A 21,004-nucleotide genomic window follows, 5' to 3' on the forward strand; every position below is an offset into this window, starting at 1 on the left:
GCAATATTTTCCAACAATTTAGGGGAAAAAAAATCTTTGGCACACCATCACACAAAAATGTCTCACCAAGTGCATAGAGCGGTTAATTATGACATCTAGTGGAAGAGCATTTAATTGGTCTACCTGTCACTAGAAGTTTCTGGCATCGAAAAATGAACACAGATGTCATTTTGCGAACCACTTGAGTTGAAATTAGATAATTTCCCACGGCACATCTGATAATCGTTCACGGTGCTGCGATTAAGAAACGCCGCTTTAAAATGGATTGAGTGAGCTTGCATACATTGTCGAGGTGGTCCATGACCCCCCCCCACCCCCTGCCTGAGGGACTGTGGTGATCCCACCTTGAACCTGTACTGTCAAAGGGCCAGGCTGTGGGGAGCTGGAGGTTTGAATTGCTGTGCATGTTTTCGCTTGCTTTAACCCCGTACGCCTTTTCGCCCCCCCCACCGCCCCCCTCGCCCGCCACTCATTCCCTTGATGTGCTGTTGAAATTCAAATATGCACTCAACCTGGAGAATTCATTCCCTTACTTCTTCTTGAAATTGAACTCCACACCCTTAATCCTTCCCCTGCGCGCACATCGGGTTATAGTTAATGTAAAGCGTAACCAAATTTCCTTTGCTGGAGTTAAACATCTATATCAAATTAGAGCCAAGTGGCCTTTCCAAGAAAAGGATATTTAAGTACTGATTATGAGAAGTGTGAAAGTGATTGGGTCATTTACAGAATTAATGATTCCGCCTTTTTACCCCCCCCCCCCACCTCATATGGTTTGAATTTGGATCTATTTGAAATGCAGAACGAGATATTTTTGACACAGAACAAGCGACAACGGAAAGCCGCATGAAAGTCGCCATTTTTCATCCAGTGCGGCTTCATATTTTGTTTGTTGTGTCAAAGTGGACCAGCTGAGTTTTCAGGGGCCCACGGCGACCTGGTGACAGCAAGCGAGAACTGGGTCTGGTTGGTCTCTGACAGCGAGACCCTGTCCAGACCTTGTTCGTGAAGCCCGGCTTGTTGGCAAAACAGTGCTGCTTAGCATAACACAATATTTGAGTGTTTTGACTGTGCTTAAGGAAATAAGTCTGTAGCCATGAAAAAGACACATTTAAGTAGTTTACATCTGGGTGCCCAGTTAAACTTACCCAAAGTTAAAAATAATCATAAACATGTTAAGTGGAATAAATGACAAATTTAGTAAGGAGAAATTATTTTATAGCATCACATATGTTTCAATAGCCTCTTGTATGAAATAAAATGACCACATCAGAGCTGTAACAGAAAACACAGCATTTGGTTTTTACACGAAAGTCGCTGACTGTCGTTTTGAGATAGATTTTTAGACACAACATTCCCCGGTCCGATAATTAGATGCGCCTTATTATTAGATTACACATTACAGCCTGCATCTGGCGAAGGGTAGCTTCAAAAGTGCAGCGATGTCTTGTTAGGGGACTGTTTTAAGAATGGTGGTGTGCAGGTCAACAGATCAATAAGAGACCCAAAAAATTCTCCCAAAAAAAGCATTATATGTTCCATATGAAAAATGGGAGAAATGTGGGAAAAATTGGGAAATACAAAAGTCAGTTGTGTGGTCCAAGGATATTTCAAGAGGAGCCAGTGCCCCTGCGTGGCCCCCCTCTATCTCCGCCAGTGCTTTTTACATGTAATGTATAATACGGTATTGCTCATATTTTGAATTTCAAATGCAATATATAACCATGGACCACAAGTTTCTGAACTACTATTGCTTAAAAGATTCTTCGCCTGAACAGGGACTTGAACCCTGGACCCTCAGATTAAAAGTCTGATGCTCTACCGACTGAGCTATCCAGGCCCTTATGAATGGATATGGTGTTAAAAAAATCTATTCTCACCACTGCACTTCATCTTCCAAATGTCCTTGACTTCCATGTAGCGCTCATCTCGCCAACAAGGTTGAGCGTTGGATTGGTTAATCAAACGCTGGACTTTGCAAGCGAGACAGGTAGTCAATCCCTGTTTGTAGTTTTGCATTTGAGTCAAGGTTGTATTTTCCTAAACGCACTCCGGGCTCTGAGCCTTTAAACCGCCGCATATTCGGCCTTGGATCGATCTTGAGTAGCTGTTAAAATGTTTTGATGTGTTTTTTTTTTTTTTCTTTTTCCCTGATGCGCAACCATGAATGCATTTTTAGATGAATTCCGAATGTCTCGTTTGTGTCGTTGCCATGTCTACATTCCAATAACTATAAGTGAAAAGAGGGATGAGCCTGTTACAGATTTTGCAGACCTATAATTTTTTTGTGTTTTTATTATTTTCTTTAAATGGAATATATGACACATGGTCTTTTTAAAAAATATCCTGCATTTGTTTGTATTTTAGCGTGGCATGAAACTTGGCCATCCATGACTTCAGTCAGATTTTACAGTTTGCAGCACCTGGCAAAAACAAATAAATCTCCATTTTTTTTTTTGCTTTCTTTATTTTATCATCTTGAATTCCAAACAGGATATGACAGGGTCAGAGTGAGTAATGTTCCCTTGAGCGAGGTATTAAACCCTCCCAATTCTTCCTCAGGTGCTTCAGTGTGCCTCTAAATTGTGTGGTTGCTCTGCTCAATAAATGTAATGCTTCAATATAGTTGCAGCTCCAAGGTTGAGCACACTCTGTCCCAGAAAGTTGGTCAACCTCCAGTTTGTTTGGATTTCAAAACAGGAAATATTGCCCAAAAAAATAATTAGTGCCAGACGCCAATGTGAAAAATAACCCAATTAACATGCAATGCTTTAAGTCAAATTTTCTGTCATAAAAGTGTAAAAAGAAGTTGACCACTTTGGAGTATTATTAGCAACCTTTCCATATTTGAACGATTAAAAAAGCCCAAATATATTAAATGAGGATTTTTAAAAAAATCAAGTAAATCTCGTGTTAGGACCACCTTTGTAACCTTGAATTATATAATACTCAAATTTTGATAACAAGTGACGAAGCCATTAGGCAGTTGTTAGTTAGCAGCTAATGTTAGCATCAAACCCCCTGCCAGAATTTATGGCTAGCTGTAAGATGTAATGTTTTCATTTTAAATCCTTGCTCGAAAATATTAACCTTAAATGTCAAATCCTACAATCCAAATACAAATTTTGATAAGTGCCAAAGCCAAAAGTTGCTGACTAAACATTAGCAGCTAACATTAGCATCAAGGCCATTGCCTGAATTCTGGAACAAGTTTGCATTTTATGCTTTCTCATGCTGTACCGCTCTGCCACATCACATCTTTCTTGTCATAAGACCCGACTGAATAAATCTGACACTAAAAGTTAGAATCCCTCAAACCTAAAACGACATTTGAACGTCTTAACCAATTTGTCTCGTTTTTCTCTAATTGCAAAATTACAGAAACAATTGAGGTGAAAACAATTTCCCCCTAACCAGCAGATGTGGTCTGCCCCCGAAATTCTGTACGAGCTTTGTTTGTCAGGTGTCCCAAGAGGAGATTTGGCTAAATCCATCGTTTTCAGCCCTTGAAAACCGCAACCCATTACTTTCACATAATTTAAAGTGAAACGTGAGCAGACGTCGTTTATTACCAAAATTACCTTGCAGCTGCTACAGGTGCAATATAATTTTATGCCACAAAATGACTATATTTTTCCCAGTAGGATACTTCTGTGAAAACCTGCGTGACTCACTCACTGACTCCCTCTCTTTATTTTCCTCTTTTTGTCCCTTTTTTTTTAGTTTTATGAGAAGTTGTGATGAACTCAGACCCGGAAAGGCCGTATGTTTGCAACGCTCCTGGCTGTTCTCAGGTTAGTGTGTCAAGACGGTGTGTGTTCATGTGTGTAATATGAAGAGGACGCAGAGGTCGACTGAGGAGGAGGTTACTGTCTTGCAAGAACGGCCGTAAAAAGATCTCCGAATCTTTGAAATGCTTTTGATTCATCTTTGTATTGATGCATGTTGTCCACAGCGCTTCCCCACTGAAGACCATCTGATGATACATCGACACAAACATGAGATGACCCTTAAGTTCCCTTCCATAAAGAATGACAACTTGTTATCAGGTGAGTTACGACTGTAATCTTCACCACGCGCCTTGTTTACAGTCTTGTGACGCGCACGCGGCTAGCCCAAGAGATGCTAACGTCTGACTGGGACAATTTTATTTATTGAATGTCTATGCAGTCAGTTGATCTTCTGGAAAGGTTTCTAAGAAATACATATGCTAATTTCAGTTATGTCAAGGCAATTCTGAATGTTTGTTTTATTATGTAATATTGTATTATATTTATTTAGTTATATTATATTTTATTTTTATTTATATATATTTATATTTTCAATTTCATTTAAAAAAAATAATGATTTTTATTTATTTCTAACCTTAGCTTGCATTATTTTCCCTAAGAACTGCTTTAATTGAAAGTAGCTCTTCCTTTGCTACTCTCCAGCATCATAAGCCGTGTAAAAATATTTAAATGAATATTTTAAATGAATAAATCATTTCACCAGGTCTTATCATCACCTCCACTCTCGTTTTTCTAGCCTCCAAGAAAAAAAAAATGTGGTGAGCAAAATAACTCATTTAGGGTTCATAGGTCAGCACGCAAGTCAGAGTGAAACAAGCCTTGGTCTCCTGAAAGTAGATAAACAGACTGTGAGCTATGCTTTTAGCCTTTGAAACAACCCTGATCCTAAAATCACCCTCAACTGTCTGAAACCTGATCTGTGCGAACCCCCCACAAAGCCAAGTTGACTAGCACAGCTTTTTGAGCGCCCTCAACAAATGAGACCCCCGCATGGTGGCTGAGATCTGTACTTTATCAGCCCATGCTGTCCAGGAGAAGCGGCTCCACTTCCTCATCAAATTGTCACGTTTTCCTAAAAATAATACCAAGCACATTATAGTAATGTGCTTTTTTGTTTTTCAAGCAGTTACTCGAATGGAGCAAACGTCACGTCACCCCGCAACCAAAGTAAATAGCGAAACCATTTGATGGAATTAAATGTTCAACAAAAAGCATTCGTACAAACAAAGTCCAAAAAATAACCACATGATCATACTTGATCTACAGACCAGACGCCAACGCCAACACGCTTCCTGAAGAACTGCGAGGAGGTGGGACTGTTCAGCGAGCTCGACTGCTCCATCGAGCAAGAGTTCTGCAAGGCCCAGGAAGAAGAAGACTCCAAACAGGTACTACGGAAATGGAAGCCTGGGGTTAAAACAGGTGAACCTGAAGCCTCATGCTCTCTGACAGAGGTCAGGTCAGGTGCTGAGGACTTCCTATCTCATCAATCATATCACTTTTCCATCACAAGCAGTTGTAGGTTAGAAAAGAACAACACGTCTTTCCACTTTTCTTGTTACAAATGGATTAACTTTTTTTTTTTTACCACACACATCACCCCTAATCTTTTTGGAGTGTATTTAAAAAAAAAAAAAAAAAAATTCCATAAGTATTCACAGCCTTTGCCCTGAATCTCCAAATTGAGCTCACGTGCTTCCTGTTTCCACCCATCATCCTCAAAATGTTTCTACAGCTGAATTGGACTTCTTCTGAGGCAAATTTGATTGGAGATGATTTGGAAAAGGAGCACACCTGTCTACACAAGGTCCTACAGTTGACAGGAACACAAAGCAAGGGATCTACAGTTTCTTCTTTAGCTACAGGATTTTTTCTTTCCTGGGCACTGGCGGCGCTATGGGGTGGCCAAAATGGGCTTGGAACCCCCCCAGGTGTCTTTTGTAGTTTGTTGACATTGACAGACCTGGCTAGCAGGTGGAGATTTGTCATCCAACCCAGGTGAGGAGATGAGAGATTGAGTTCGTCACCTGTAACATCAAATAAAACGTCAACTTGTGAGCGAGTCCTCCATCTTGCAAAGTTTCCAAGAGTCCTTTGGACAGTTCCAATAAACAGCACGCTTTGTAGATGAAGACGATGATGCAGTGCTACTTGTCAAATCATCACAAGACACATTTCTTATCTAATCTGCCTGTCTGGAAAAATGTGTGGTGCAAGTTCTACCTAAGGATGTTGTCCAAGTAGATCTTGTCTGTGCCCGGGTCAGCCACGTCCAGCCTCCCCAATTTGGATGCTTTATGACGGGAGTTTGTGCCAAGTCAGCAGGGGGGCGAGCTCCAGCAAGCAAAATATACACAATTCAACAAATGATAGCATTGAAAGAATGTGACATGAAAAATGACTCATTTCAAATCCAGATTTGCATAACCCGGTTTTTGGATTTTCAGAACATCTCTCACCACGGCCAAGGGGGCCAACACCAGCAGGCCCACTCGAGAATGGGCAACCACGACACCAGCATAGTGATCCAGCAGGCGCTGCCCTCTCCTCAGTCCAGCTCCGTCATCACTCAGGCTCCATCCACCAACAGACAGATTGGGTGAGTCGGAATGTAATCAACCTCACATTTAATTAGGAACGTTGTAAAGGAAATCGGAAAGGAAACATACAAACGGTGCAACTATTGGCGGGTATCTCGACAGGCTCGACCTGTCTTCTTTGTTTTGATGCCGATTGTCAAACGTTGGTCTCTGAGGTAATGGTAGTGTTTTGTTACTTTTGGTTTTTGCTCTTCATTCCGTATTGTCCCTAAGCAGAAAATACCAAAGATGAAGTCACTGTTGAAGTTTTCAGTAGTGTCCGCTTTAACAGTGGTTTAACATTTCATGTTCTAAGATTGCGGGAGAATGACAGCTCTCGCGGCGTGGTTTTCTGGGAGTTTTGGGCTACCGTGCCATAGGTGTGAAATGATACCTGGAATGTGGAATGAAGTATAGGGGAACCTCAAAGGCGGAACACATTCCGTTCCTGAGTGTTGGTGTCGTTCCAATTCACTTCATATTGTCACACAATTGTAAAAAAAAGTGATGGTGGATACTTTTTCTTTCTCCTTTGAGGCTTTTTCAACTATTTTATTTTATTTTATTTTATTTTATTTTATTTTATTTCATTTCATTTCATTTCATTTCATTTCATTTCATTTCATTTCATTTCATTTCATTTCATTTTATTTTATTTTATTTTATTTTATTTTATTTTATTTTATTTTATTTTGAAGCTCTCTGACACTGCTACAATTTATTTTATTTTTTCATTTTATTTATTATGTTTATTATTTTATTATTATTACTTTAATGCTCTCTGACTACTACAATTACATTTCATCATGGATGATAAATCCTCATCAAATCACATTTTTCCTAGATTTAAATTTTATTTGCTGCCTAACTGAGAAAATGTCACCACATACAAAAGTGTGCAAGGTTGACCTTCACTTCCATTCCCGAATACGATCCCTTGCCTGATAAAAGCATAAAGCAACTTATATGGTGGCAGTGACGACTTTCAGTCCGCCTATCCCTCGACCCCAACCACCTTCAGACTCGTGCCAATTCTGTGTTACTTTAAACCAGGCCTTGTGGAAAGCCAGACATTGAGATGTCTCAGTGTTAGTCCCATGCGTCGAGGTTATCCTGAGTAGATTTACAGCTCGAGAAGCTTGTGAATATTGGATGGGAGGCCCATCACTATAAGCCTGACTGACATGCCGTCGGGCTCTTTGTCAAGGACGGACAGGGGGATGGAATTTCATCCGCTTTGGAGGTGCAGCGGCAATCACGGTCGGTAACCTAGACGTTGCGGGATCTGCTTCACCTGAGTTTACCTGTCATTAAAAACTTAAAAGAATTTCTACCTCTTTACTGCTCATATATTCAATTGTGATTTTTTTGGGGGGACTGGGATTTTCCTAAATATTTGCCTTTTTTTTTTTACTCACATTGGCTCAAATTTTTAGTTGGACCCATGCGTTGGTAATTACTGTTGGCAAATATCAAATTTTCCCCATCTATGATGTTTTTATAGTTCATCCTCTGAGGTTGTATGATGAAAAAAAAACTGTATTTAAAATACCTTTACATACAATAACGACTTTTCCTTATTTAGGATTGATAGGTTTTCAAGCAAACGTCGAAGGCCTATAAACTTTTATTCTTTGTGGCTCAGCAGAGGTTATATTGCTAAAAAAAAAACAATCTGTCCTAGTCATCATCATTTAACTTCCTTGAATTGTTCTTGAGCTTTGTTGAACACACAACGCGAGCATCCAATGAATTAGGATAACAAGTCATTTTCATTGCTCCACAATGTTTACTAAAGAGCTTTGAGGCTTGGAATCAATTAGGATTGGCTTTCCTCAAGTCCATTTACTTTCGACTTGAGCTGGGCCTGCAGCTGTGAAACCTGAGGACTTCTTTTTGCTCTCCCTCCTATTTCCTCGCCTTTCTCTTTTTCCCGTGTCCCTAAAAACGGTCTTCGGGGAGTCACGCTGACACAAACCAGTGTTAAAAAAAAAAAAGCGGGAATATGAAAGCCACGACTTTCATTATCATACAAAGAAAAATCCATTTAAATGCTTTTCAGTTGTAAACATTTGCGACTGAGTTATGTCAAAGTTAAATATGTCGGACGTTACTAGTCAAGCGTGAGATACAACATTCGGTGCAGACCTCCATTTTTTTTTTTAACTCATAACAGGGGATGTGCTGGGAGATGGGTGTAGGCACAAGACCTTTGGAATGACATTATTCCGCTTTGGCTCCCGAGAGGGTCTTAGTCCGGTTGTTTCCATTACGTAGCACAATTAGCTTTAATGAAACTGAGTGAATTGAGTGGCCATTTATTTGTTCTATTTGTAAAGGAGATGTTTTTCCCCAAACGGTTGATGTCATCCAAATGTGTTGTTTTAGACAACAGTGAAGAGTTGAGCATAAGTTTTGTTGTTTCTGTGGTTTTGGGGCTACGAGCCTTTTAATTATAATCATAAAAAGTAATGATAATAATTGAAGCAAATTTACGATTGTAATTTGCTAAATCGATCTTTTAGAATTTCGGTCAATTTTGTGGGATTCCGTTTTGATTATTCATGTCTTGAAGCAATTATAGAGGAAGTCGAGTCGAAAATGTTCTTGCAATATGTTCGATAGGCTTCCATTAGTCTAAATATGATATTTTGATTAATATTCCATTTGTGGATTAATTGACAAATAGAGCAGAAAAAGCCACATCTTTTCTCCAACATCACAAGACATAACGGAGTGCAGTAATTGGCTGAAACCAGCAGAGGCGCTGTTAGTTCAGTCTCAGTTAAGGAAGAAGAAGATTTTTATTCTAATTGATCTAATTTATTCTAATCGATTAATCAATTAATTGTCCACATAGTCGATCAAGGCAATATTTTGTCCATTCCTAATTACAATTACTTAATTTTATAATCATTTTACAATGGGGATACCGTGTTATTGCATCATAGAAAGTCATTTTGTTTTCATGTTGCATTTAATGCACAATCATTTTCACACCAGCTATTTGCGGTCCTTTAAAGGAAGTCAAAGTAATTCAAAGCATGTGTAAGGGATAACTTTTGCGGTGGCTTTGTCGGATATCATCTTAAACGCCAGTTTGGGATGTCGTCTAAGATGCGGATGATTATTTTTCTTTTAAATGGCCAAATGACACTTTTCCTCGGAACAATTGAAGTCAGTGTGTGTCGCAGCTGTATAGCTTTAATATGAGATTTGAATGTAATCCACATTAAATATACATTTCCCATGTCTCGAATAAAACAAGCGAGCCCACAAAAAGGAATCCGGCGTCGAGCGTCTTAAATACAGCTCGACTTTATTTCATCTTAATATTTTACCGTGGTTGTAATTTGAAAGTTGAAAGTCTCTTCGCCAGACAACGCTCAAGGCTTTTTGTGTTCTCTAGATAAACTTTGACCTCACGGAGTTGACAATTTAAACAAAACATATTTTATGAGTGTTTATGATTTGTTTAAGGAGATAAGAGAAGAGGTCTTTTCCTGAGTGCAGGAGAGCAAGACCTCTAGAAAACGCCCGAGGAGTCCTCATGTCCCGACTTGACAAAACCTGAGCAAAAAAAAAAAAAATAACTCAAGCGTGCACCGTACAATTAAACGTTGCGCAGTTGATTAGAAAATAAAAAAAAGGCCGAAAAAGAAAAGGGGTGAAACATCCGATGTACATCTGAGCCGAATTAAGATGAGCTCATTGTGTAGTGCAGTGCGTTTAATAGTGCGTTTGTAGAGGAACGCCCAGGCTCTGTTCCCTCTCATTCCAGCGGGGCTGTGTCATCCCTGCCCCGGGGCCACCACGCATGCAGCCTCCTGCACAAGCAGCTCACACTCAAGGGGGGGCGGGGGGGATCACTGCATGGCCAAGTGTAGAAAAGAGGGGATCAGAGGTAAACAGAGGAGAGGAAGAGCGGGATCAGAGGTGGATGGCGGAGAGGAAGACAGGCCAGGAGGTAGATGGAGGAGAGGAAATGAAGGATTCAGACAGGAGAGGCATCAGATGGCTGAGTGGAGCGGAGATCTGGAAAGGAAAAGAAAGATCATGTTGGAACTGCGCAGAGGACAACTGCGATTAGAGGAATTCAAGATCGGCGATCAAAAGAAAAGTGATGATGTAAAAATGAGACAATAGGATCGGGGAGGAGAAGGTGGGAGTGGGAGAGATATGAACTTCAAGAGGTCTGGTTATCGTGTTTTGGTTTGACAAAGGATGTTTTTGGCAGAAAGGAAAACGGTGATAAGTGCTCAGTAAATACCGTAATATTGACAAAATATATCAGGTGGAAATTAAAATCAATAAGGAGCGTGTAAGAGGGAGCATAAAAAGACAAGTTTGGCTTTGGTGCATTTTAGAATTCATGTTGAGATTTTTTAATTAGTTTTTAAAGATATCAACGGTGTCGCTGGGCCGTTTTTGAAACTCATTTTAAAATTCGTTTTTTATTTTTTGTCTTTCAACAATTCTGTTGACCAATCAGCAGACAGCATCATATCTAGCTCCGCCCACCCAAATCTACTTAGGTATAATTTTACACCCTTTCCAATGGAAACAAATATATCATTCGGGACCAAACCCGATTGAACTGAACCGCTTGGGGAAATAATTGTCACCAGCTTCATTCTCACTGAGACGCTGCAAAATGAAGAACAGATTCTTCTAATATTTATCAGGCTGTCTTTGTCTTTTCACACAGAACCCAGCAAAGCCGAATCTTGACATAACCGGCGGCTATCGAGTTCCCTTGACGAATCGCGTCCCAAAAAAAAAAATATCTGTAATTGACGCCAATATGTTTATTTCTTTTAGTGGTGAGTGGAATTTATAGACAAGCTTTTATCATATTTCATTTCAGATGAGAGACAAATCCTTGGTGTCCTCATGGTGCCACATCACATCTAGTAAAATGATTGAGCAACAGGCGGCTAATTCATCCCAGACTATCACTCACTTTGTCTTTGCCGTGAAATACGTACACCCCCACCAGTCCCAGATCCGTCCCATCTTTTCTTGCGGCGTCGCGCCATCGTAGCATCCATCCCTTCACTAGCTAGCTAATAAAAGTCAGCCTGTGTCTTAACCCATTAGCGCTGATTTATTTGATCAGATTGGTTTTATTTCCTCAGCCCGAACCCCATGGCACTCTCCTCCCACCAGTGATTAAAGGCAGTAAATCAGGGGCAGGTCCTGTGTAGTGTTTACTCGGAGAGCCAGGCAGCTGCAAGCTGTTTGAGGCCCTTGTTTCTCCCTCTGTTTACTTCGGTTCCCATGGCAACTGCACCACCGTCTCCCGAACGTCTGGAACTTGGCCCTGGGATGTTTTGGTTACGTTCGAAAGTTTTTAGCCCATGTGTCTGCCCGGAGCTCGGTGACTTCACCCCGGCGCGGGGCGAGAGCATCCACGCTGGGCTGGATGCCGGCAGAGGGGGGGAGGAACCAAATCTCGGGGTAGGCAGGCACAGGGTGGGGGGAGGGCGAAAAGCCAAAAGCATTACATCATAGCTGGAGTGTACTCAGAGAGGGAAGGATATGAGTCAGTGGACCTGCGCCTCGCTCTTTCTTTCTCTCTCTCTCGTTCTCCTTTTTGGAGTGCATCCAAAACCTTTGTGTTGAAGTCTCCACTACTTGGAGTTGGGGATTGTGCATTCTATAAAGACCAGTGTCCACTAACTAATCTAGAAGATCTCGAGCTGAGGCGGACCGCAAGCAACCAGTTCCAATCGAGCTGTAAATATGGATCGTCTATATTTATATTATTGGATTACGATTGGAAGAAAATGGTGGGAGGAGACTTTGTGGTTCTGCGGAGGAAAAAAGACATTGTGTGAGAGCCCAGCACTCAGTAATGTGAGAGTGCAGGGTCAGGACTGTGGAGTGTCTACCTGCTCTCCCAAGGGGCCCACAGCCCAGGCTATTATCAATCCTCTCAGAGGAGCCACAGCCTGTCATTATTCACTCACCTACACACACAAACACACTTGCGCAGTCACTACCAGCGCTGCTGTCGGAATACAAACCACGTTTAAGCCAAAACGGAATAAATGCAGAGCAATGTGTAAAATAAGAAGAAGAAGAAGAATCGCCAAAATACTACACAGGATGTTATCGCAGAAGAGTGACATTTTAGTGGCTGGCAACATGGAATATATTGGAACTCAAAAGTCTACACACCCCTGCTCAAATGTCAGGGGGCGGTTATGATGCAATCATTTCTGCTTTTTAATAATTGAAGTTAGACGTTACAGTTTGGGTTGCAAAACGTAGATTAAATGATCATTTAACTGTCTCAGTTGAGTCCATTTTATTTCATTTAAGTTTAAAAAGCAATAAATTGAACAACTATCAGTCCCCTAGAGATATTTAATGGAAAAATACCCATTTTATTATGGAATCATCGAATCCTCCATCGAGTGTCTCCAGTTGGTTCAAAACGCTCCTAACTGGTTCTCGTAAAATGTAGCACATAAATCCATAACAGCTCTCTTTGGAAAAAAAATAAAAATAAACGTTAGGCAAGCCACCCATCTTTGAAACATGTTTTTAGTCTTTGGCTTTTGAGTCAGCATGACGCTTTTTGCTCTTTTTATGTTATTAATTTATAGTTGCTTTAAATTTATTGCTCAATGTAAAGCACTTTGCGGTTGTTTTGAAGTGCTTTATAAATTCAGTTGAGTTGAGAATTCTTACATTATTTCCGTTTCATATCGGAATTGAAATGACTTCAGATGTTAGTCATCAAAAACAAAAAAAATATCTTTTTTATCTATCTTCATAAATAAACATTGTCCATTTCCCTTTAACACATTTGAGATGTTTTTTTATAAATACAGGACAAAAATGGTTCTAAAGGGAAACAGTTCAAAACACAACAATCACAAACCCAAGAGTTTATTTCGGCCTCGGCTCTTGGGAAACTCTGCTCCGGCAACATGGCTCATTGTATTTTCATGACTTTCCCCATGTGGAAATGTTTGGATACGCAGCTCAGGCTGCTCAGGTGTCATACGTGCTGTTAAATGAGTGTGATTGTGATAAATTGTTATGTTAGACCAAAATGACACACAGTCGGGGGATGGTAATAGTGCCGTGTGTACGGAGCAATCCAAAATGTCTGCAGGCTAAATGCACATATTTAGCTTTGGAAAAATACAGGTATTTATTCAGGTGTGGGGCCATTTGCTCTGCTGCCCCCCCCCCTTCCCCCTTTGTGTGACCATCACTCTTGCACACGACCTTGGCAATATAATAATCCGGGCTCTGATGTGGTCAATTGATTAACCTGCCGAACACAGTTAACCTAAATGCTGCTTGTTTGCACTTATTCCTAAATGCTTGTGGATATTGAGTTGAGCTTGATTGATGCACGAGATGTATAATTCACACTGAGAGTTATTGATTATATTAAAAAATATCTTGTGAAATTATTTTTAATCATTTAAATTATTGTTATTATTAAATGATATTAAATGATATATTGAATTATTATTAATAATTATTGTAAATTATTTTTCTGAATTATCTTTTTTTTAGATTACCTTGTGAAATTATTATTAATAATTTAAATTATTATTATTAGATTATATTAAATATATACAATTACATATTAAATTATTATTAATAATTATTGTGAATGATCTTTTCTACCCTTCCCTCCTCTATTCAAAATCTCGGCAAGAATGTTCCCACAAGCCTTCTTCCCATTTATGAATGGAAATAATCCGGCGTGATAAACGCTTTGACTTCAGAATCTGTCAACGGACAACAAGTATGGATGTTTTAAGCAGACTCGTAATCCATCCCCTGATACCTCAACGTTTGCGGCCTGACTTTTCTATCGCATTTTAAAACACTGGGGAGACGTTTGCTTTGAAAATGATTCATCTAAGGGTAATTACTCATCCAAGGAAGTATGATAGTCTGTGGGTTATAACCACACGTTTTAAAGGCTTTATGCAGAAGCGTTCCATAATAATGTGACAAATGTTTTGGATAATTCCTTTGCTCTCGGTTATAAATAATTTCTTCTGGGTTTGGAATTGCGTGTCTTGGAGTGCTCTTGGTTTTAAGTTATGAAAAAGCCATTTGTGCATTCTGCAGCCTCACTTTGGAGCATGCAGTAGTTAAAAAGGTCACAAAGCTATCTGAGTAAAATGATGACCACACATTTTAAGCATTTAATCCTAAACTGTAACCTTCATGCCCAAGCACTCACCCAAAAAAATAAATAAATAAATACATGGCCAGCCCTGCTGCAACTCACTGTGTGGAAAATGAAACAGATTGCCATGAAATCATAAAAATGTGGTTAGCGGTTTAGGGCATATTGTTTTCATAACATTTATGAACAAAAAAAACTCTTTCCTCAATCCAGTTCTTATTCAATTTTCACCTTGGAACTTTCAATATTTGATTTATTGATCTGATCTGTCGTTTTCCTCCTCCCCTGACAATTCCAATTTGTTGTGTTCCCTCTCAGGCCTGTCCCCGGCTCTCTATCCTCGCTGCTGCACCTACGAAACAGACAGCGACAGCCTCTGCCAGCCTCCATGGCTGGCACGCTGCCAGACCCCACCATGCCTGGCTCCTCGGCCGTGTTGATGCCCGTGAGTACACAATGGAGCACACTCACACTGTTTCCCTCACATATGCTACGTTTACACACTACTGCGCAGAATCATTGCTTTGTATTCGCTCTGTCGCCATTAAATTGACTAAGCGAAGGTTATCGGGGAAAGTCAATCTACGAATTGGGGTTATTGATTGAAATAATGCCAAAAGAAGAGTTACATTATTTTCTTTTGTTGTCACTTCCTGTAGTGTCCCAATACTTTTGTCCCAAGTCCACATTGTAACATAGATTTGATTGAAATGATGCCAAAAGAAGAATTACATTATTTTCTATTGTTGCCACTTTCTGTAGTGTCCCAATACTTTTGTCCCATGTCCACATTGTAACAGATTTTTTTTTAAATGATACCAAAAGAAGAGTTACATAATTTTTCTTTTGTTGCCACTTCCTGTATAGCCAAGTGGCCCAATACTTTTTTTATCCATGTCCACATTATAACATAGATTTTATTTAAATAATGAAAATAATAATAAAATAAAAAATAAATAATGCCAAAAGAAGAGTTACGTTATTTTCTTTAGTTGCCACTTCCTGTATGGCCAAGCGTCCCGATACTTTTGTCCACATTGTAACACGAGACAGCTCGTGTTTATGTTAAATCTCCCAATGTTTATTAAATTAAAAGTTAAACCATTTTTGGGGGGGGAGAAGATTGGCGGTTCAGGAAAGGGCTGCAGGTTAGGGTTATATTTTTACACAAAACACACTTAGTGCAATTAAAGCTGTGTCAGGTTCACCATTGGGGTGGGGGGGGGGGTCCTGTATGGGGAGGGGCACCTCACCACTAACCCAGAGTTAGCAGCTGTGAAGTTGCAGGAGCTCGCACATTTCTGCATGCATGCACTCGCACAAAGGCGCCTTCTTTGCTCGTACGCTCGTCGCTCAGCTGATTTCACTGACAGGTGCCGCTTACCACAATTCCAATGCAATCTCCACCCCGACAGACCCTCGCCTCCCTCGCAACTATCAGTACGCACACCCTCGTTTTACCTTCTTCCTGTGTTAAGTCTCACCATTGCAGCTTCCTGTTTTTGGGTCAGCCGCTGTTATCATCACAAAGTTGTGCGGAGGGGGAGACTGTCATGTGAAATCACCCTCTGGTTGTCTCTCATCTCACCCTTCTTGCTTTTTTTTTTTTTCGCCGTGTTGCTATTCAGGATTTATTGACTCACTGTTGCCGTTGTGTTGTCAGATGGAGAGACAAATGTCCATGGGGGCCAACATGATGGCTATGCAAGGTCCCGCCCACAACAGCCCGTGTTCCTCGGCGCACATTCCCTCCATGCACTCAGAGGCCAAACTGGTGAGTACTGTATATATGCGCACATTTATGAGCGCATACGCTTAAAAGCGTGCCAGCTTTTCTTTTCCACTCAGCTCTGCCAAGCAGGGCCTGTGTGGATTTCATCATTTCGGTGTGTAATCAAAGCTGCCAGCGCAGCGCAGAGGCTCGAGACTGAAAAGAAAGGCTCCTTTATGTAGTTGTGGCACAGCTGTCCCGTTCGATGTATATCGAAATGTACAGAACTTGTTCTGGAGATCCTGCAACTTGTTAGCGCTGGTTTCACACAGGCAAGGGAAAAGTCACATGATGTCATAGTTCAGAACGGGGGGAGTGTTAGGAGGTTACTGAAATTAATTTGCATATATACCATTTAGGCTGGAGTCAGAAAGAAATTTGGAAAAATAGAAACAATGAGTGATAAATAGCGTGCTTTCAAAATGGCCGCCGACTTTTCTGGAGTGGACGGAGAAAGGAAAGAGAGTAGTGGAGGTCATCGGAAGAGTTATTGCTCTGATAGAGGAGCGCAGGAGCATTCCCAGGGCATTTAATTCTCCCTCTTCCTCCTGCTCTCTCAAGATTGATCGTCTTTGTGGTCTTTTGAATCTCCTCAACGGTTCCTATGGTAACATAGCGGGGGTAACACAATATTGCTGTATTAGGCTTATCTCTCCTCTGGCTGTCATCCAGACACATCTTACTGCTTTTTGTACTCCTCCTATCTTTGTAATTGAATTGTAAATGCTCCATTGGGCCTTCCATAAACATATGCAGTCACTAAGTGGCTACAGGCCACCGCTTTCGTTTGCCATCCAGACGCGCGAGGCACCCAAAAAAAAAAAAAAACTTCAGATTCTCTTCCCTCGGAACGCGACTGATGGATTTTCCTGATTGCGGCACGGAAGAAGCGGGTGCAATCGTGCTATCGAGGGCCACCATCTTTAGTATGTGTTTCATAAGCAAAGAAGTTCAATTCCATAATATCCGCGCCCGGGCCCGGTCGATAAATACGGCTTCGCTATCGGATAACTGCGGCGTGATCAGGCCCATGTGTCCCCTGCGACGTTTCTCGATCCGCCTCTAATCGCATTACCCCGATCGTGTTGACGTTCCGCCAATGGGAAATCTCCACACTGTAACCCCACACCCATGGGGTGCACTCTCTCCCACCAAAGTTTACACTATTAAAGCAAGGAACTGGGATCGAGTGGGACTTTGATAGACATACGGGAAATAGATAGACGGCCAGTTGAAAAAGTGACAGACTTTGATATTCCGAGACGGCAAACACGGGGAAATTGCTATAATTCCCCACTTGAAAGGACTTGTTTGATATTCTGGAGGCCCCTGGTGCAGATTTAGGGGAAAAAAAAAAAAAAGCCCACTGCTGCTCCAGAGCTTGGGGGGCTAATGACGGCTAATTGATTTTGTGGTGAGCCAGAGCAGCAGGGAGGCCTGTCTCTGGTGTAAATAGTTAATGAGCCAAAAGACTGCTGTGGCCCCCTCGGGGACTCGTATCACGCTCTATGTTTGTGCTCTGGGGCGGCCATCTTTGTTCCGACCCTAGATTTGTTTTATTAGTTTCGCTACAAGTGATTTTTGTACGGAGCGCCGGGTGCTCGACACGCCGGGTGTGGTTGTGTTCTGTTCTGTTGTGGCCTAGGGAACAGAACGCTGCGTGTTGCGGGCTGGAGGTTGTGGGATCGTTGACCCTCGTAGTGTGAAGGAAATAGGGACGAGGCCAAGTTCCACAGCGTGCCGGCCAATGCATTACATCAGCGTACAGAGCCCGTTCTCCACAGGGCCTCGTGAGCGCTCACTCGCACATGCACACGAGAGCTCAGCCAAATCTGTTTCATCATCTCCGCACAATAACAAACACACAGGCAGGTAAAGATGGACTTTTCCCTGCTTCGTTTCTCTTATCGGGCTTGTCCCAAACAAAATGAATACCGGCTTCATTTTCAAAACAGATTGTTTTTTTTATGTGTGTGTGTGTTCCTTTCAAATAAGCTCTGTGATTTCCTCCGTTGCGCTCGCCTGCCAATTTCAGACAGCCAAGTGTTTTTAATGTTTGAAAAATGTGTTATTTATTAGCTTCCAATTAAATATTGTTTACATTGTTACTAAGGACAATAAACGTGTCGCCAAGCATCAAGCTAGGCGTCGAGTTTTTAACGAGGTAAACAATACTATATGTTGCTCCATCCACTGCAGCGCTCTTGGCTGCGGAGCTGGCGCACGAACGATAGATGACATAATTCCTGGCATGTTCTAAATGTGCTCCTTTTTACTCCGCCGAGGCGGAAAAAAAAAAATCCTCGTCTCTTAAAGAGATATTTCATAGCACACACGAGAACCCATAATCAAAAGTTTTCAACCAGACTAACGCCGCTTTTTTATTTCGTCGACACAGCCCGTCGTGTTAAATTCTCCAATTGACAGGCATAAAGAGTTTTTTTTACGCTAATAATAAGTGTGAGAACATTTTGTAAATATTCTCAGCCAAATACAGCATGTGTTTATGTGTCACATTTCACACACTTATAATTGTTTTAGGATGAAGTCATTTACTTTGAGTTAAACAATTGCATTTGTTAGCCCCGCTGTGGAACACCTCAGGCTAAGCTAACACACACACACAAGTGGAACTCCAGGTTTTGTAAGCAACATCTGTATGAATGGCAACATTGTCGGAGCGTGATGTCATCGGAGCGGGACGGTGAACTATGAGCGCAGCTGAATCCGCGGCCAGTGAACGTGTGCTGTATATATTTGTGTCAGGGTGTGTGTACCACGTGCACAAAAAATGACTCACTCTCATTCCACTGGCAGTCATTGTCCCTGGAAGTCCAAAAACATTTGCGGACTACAACAAACCATTTGCATATAATCACTGATGTGCAGTTTTGTGTGGTTAACCAACATGGAGACTTGACAGAGGACACACATATAGTTACAAATGATGACTATACCACAATTGTTTCTTTCACTATTGAGGTGAGGGAGCTGTGAGTTTATCAGTGTTGGACTCAGACCAGGGAAATGGAGCAGGGGGGGGTTCTCACACTGCTCCCACTGTGTTTTTTTTTTCTGAACGAGAGACATACTGTCTCTTGGTGTGTTGTTTTTATGATGACTGGCCACTCGTTGAATGGAGCTCGGTGACAATGTGGACAATCGTAGTTGAAAACGCTGAAGTCATTCACAATCTGATCCAAGATTTTGAAACATTTTCTCTGAAGCTAAGAATGGAAATGTTTTTTTTTTTTTTTCCAGGAGTTGTGTTTTAATATAAAACATTACTGGTTAAGTTTTATTATTTTTACTTGAGGTCACCAAGTCAATTTTGATTGATTAATCAAAGAAAAAACTTGTTTATTGTTCTGGAGAACAATAAAAAAAAGTCATTGAACAAGAATTGCCTCAATTCTAGCAATTTGGGTCAGGGTGTTCAAACCATGGCCCAGGGGCCATTTGCGGCCCACTGTCCACTTTTTGCGCCCCGCGTTGTATAGCTGCTAAAAATACCAATATATTGCTTCTGGATTGTGATTTGATAGATTATATATCCTAATATTTAAAGGCTTGTGTTGGTCTGTGGATTGTTGCATCTGTCCATCTTTGGATGACTCCATGTTGTTTTTGCTGTGCTAACGCTAAGGCCATTTGCTCACGGGCCTGTGAATAGGACGGGATGTGACTGGGTAAACCAGCCGCCATCAGCCCACGGACTAGTCCACTGTCAATGAACCCAAATACCCAGTGACACACGGCCCCACCCAAAAGAGCCTAGACAGCAAGCGTTGAATGAGTTATTCCCTGAACTACAGAACAAGACCTCACACACTCGAGAGGTGATTGGATTAAGATTGTTGGGTCAGAGATTTCACTCAGATTACGTTCAAGTCAATATTGACGAGTTTGCTCAATATCTGATCTCCTTGGACACCAGGAGATCTCATTTAGTCCCACTTTATTTTTCTTTTCTCCAATTGCTCTCCATGAAATTCAATAAAAGCCTCCCTTTTGTGTTCCTTTCCTTTCAAAGGACAATGGCTTGCCTCTGTCTCTAACTTACGATGAGCTCCATCTAAATGAAAAGCAGTCCGATGATCCATGAAGACATTCTGTACGTCAGCGTGTATTATTATTATAAACATAGGAAACTACAGTTTGCTCGTTTGTCAGCTCGATTTATTATTAGGCCGGCCTTCGGTTGTAGCGGTGAGCGTAAAATGCTTGTCGAGAGCTCTGCTTTACATGAGCGGGAACAGACTCGAGTCAAAACCCCATCCGTTAAGTTGACAGGGTGGAGAAGCAGCTAAGCGTATGAGCGCATGCTTTGGATCGCGCTCCGTTGTGCGTCTGGCCGTCCCCTCGGTAGAACAGTTTGTGTCCATGCCCCAGCCAGAGGTGAGCTCCGTCCAGCCCAGTTCTTATGCACTTGGACCGAGACCTGAGAGAGGGGGCGACATTACAGCCGAGCTCTCCCATCAGACTGTCTGCCTCGTTGTTCCCTGAGGAAATCAGTTTAACAGTCCCCAGCTCTTGGCAAGCACAGGGAGAAAAACTGGGGGGCGGGGGGGTGGGGGAGAAGGGTGTATGAGAGAGGAGGGTTACTGCCTCTCTGGGCGAGAGGGAAATCTAATAAAAGTCAACTAATGGGGGGTGTGGAGTTTAAGGGGACGCAGAGTGGGTTCTGCAGGCA

At 41.5% G+C, this 21,004-nt stretch overlaps 1 protein-coding gene and 1 non-coding gene across 5 annotated transcripts in view; one reads left to right on the forward strand and one right to left on the reverse strand.

Annotated features, from left to right (window-relative positions):
- The window catches only part of creb5b (cAMP responsive element binding protein 5b), a 36,309-nt gene that overhangs the window by 5,300 nt on the left and 10,005 nt on the right, over positions 1 to 21,004 (forward strand). For 2 of the 4 annotated variants that reach the window (XM_061288790.1, XM_061288789.1), the window contains 6 exons: positions 3,724 to 3,794; positions 3,956 to 4,049; positions 5,058 to 5,179; positions 6,239 to 6,390; positions 14,859 to 14,985; positions 16,204 to 16,314. In XM_061288790.1, coding sequence (XP_061144774.1) covers positions 3,741 to 3,794; positions 3,956 to 4,049; positions 5,058 to 5,179; positions 6,239 to 6,390; positions 14,859 to 14,985; positions 16,204 to 16,314 — 660 coding nt within the window. In that variant the 5' untranslated portion in view covers positions 3,724 to 3,740. Of the gene's footprint in view, positions 1 to 3,723; positions 3,795 to 3,955; positions 4,050 to 4,917; positions 4,959 to 5,057; positions 5,180 to 6,238; positions 6,391 to 10,306; positions 10,499 to 14,858; positions 14,986 to 16,203; positions 16,315 to 21,004 lie in introns of those variants that run through there. The other 2 variants (XM_061288791.1, XM_061288792.1) reach the window with 2 other exon arrangements.
- Positions 1,768 to 1,840, reverse strand: trnak-uuu (transfer RNA lysine (anticodon UUU)). Its single transcript has one exon. It is a non-coding gene; the product is annotated as a tRNA-Lys (tRNA).

Source organism: Syngnathus typhle, linkage group LG10, assembly GCF_033458585.1.
Source record: "Syngnathus typhle isolate RoL2023-S1 ecotype Sweden linkage group LG10, RoL_Styp_1.0, whole genome shotgun sequence".
Taxonomy (NCBI): domain Eukaryota; kingdom Metazoa; phylum Chordata; class Actinopteri; order Syngnathiformes; family Syngnathidae; genus Syngnathus; species Syngnathus typhle.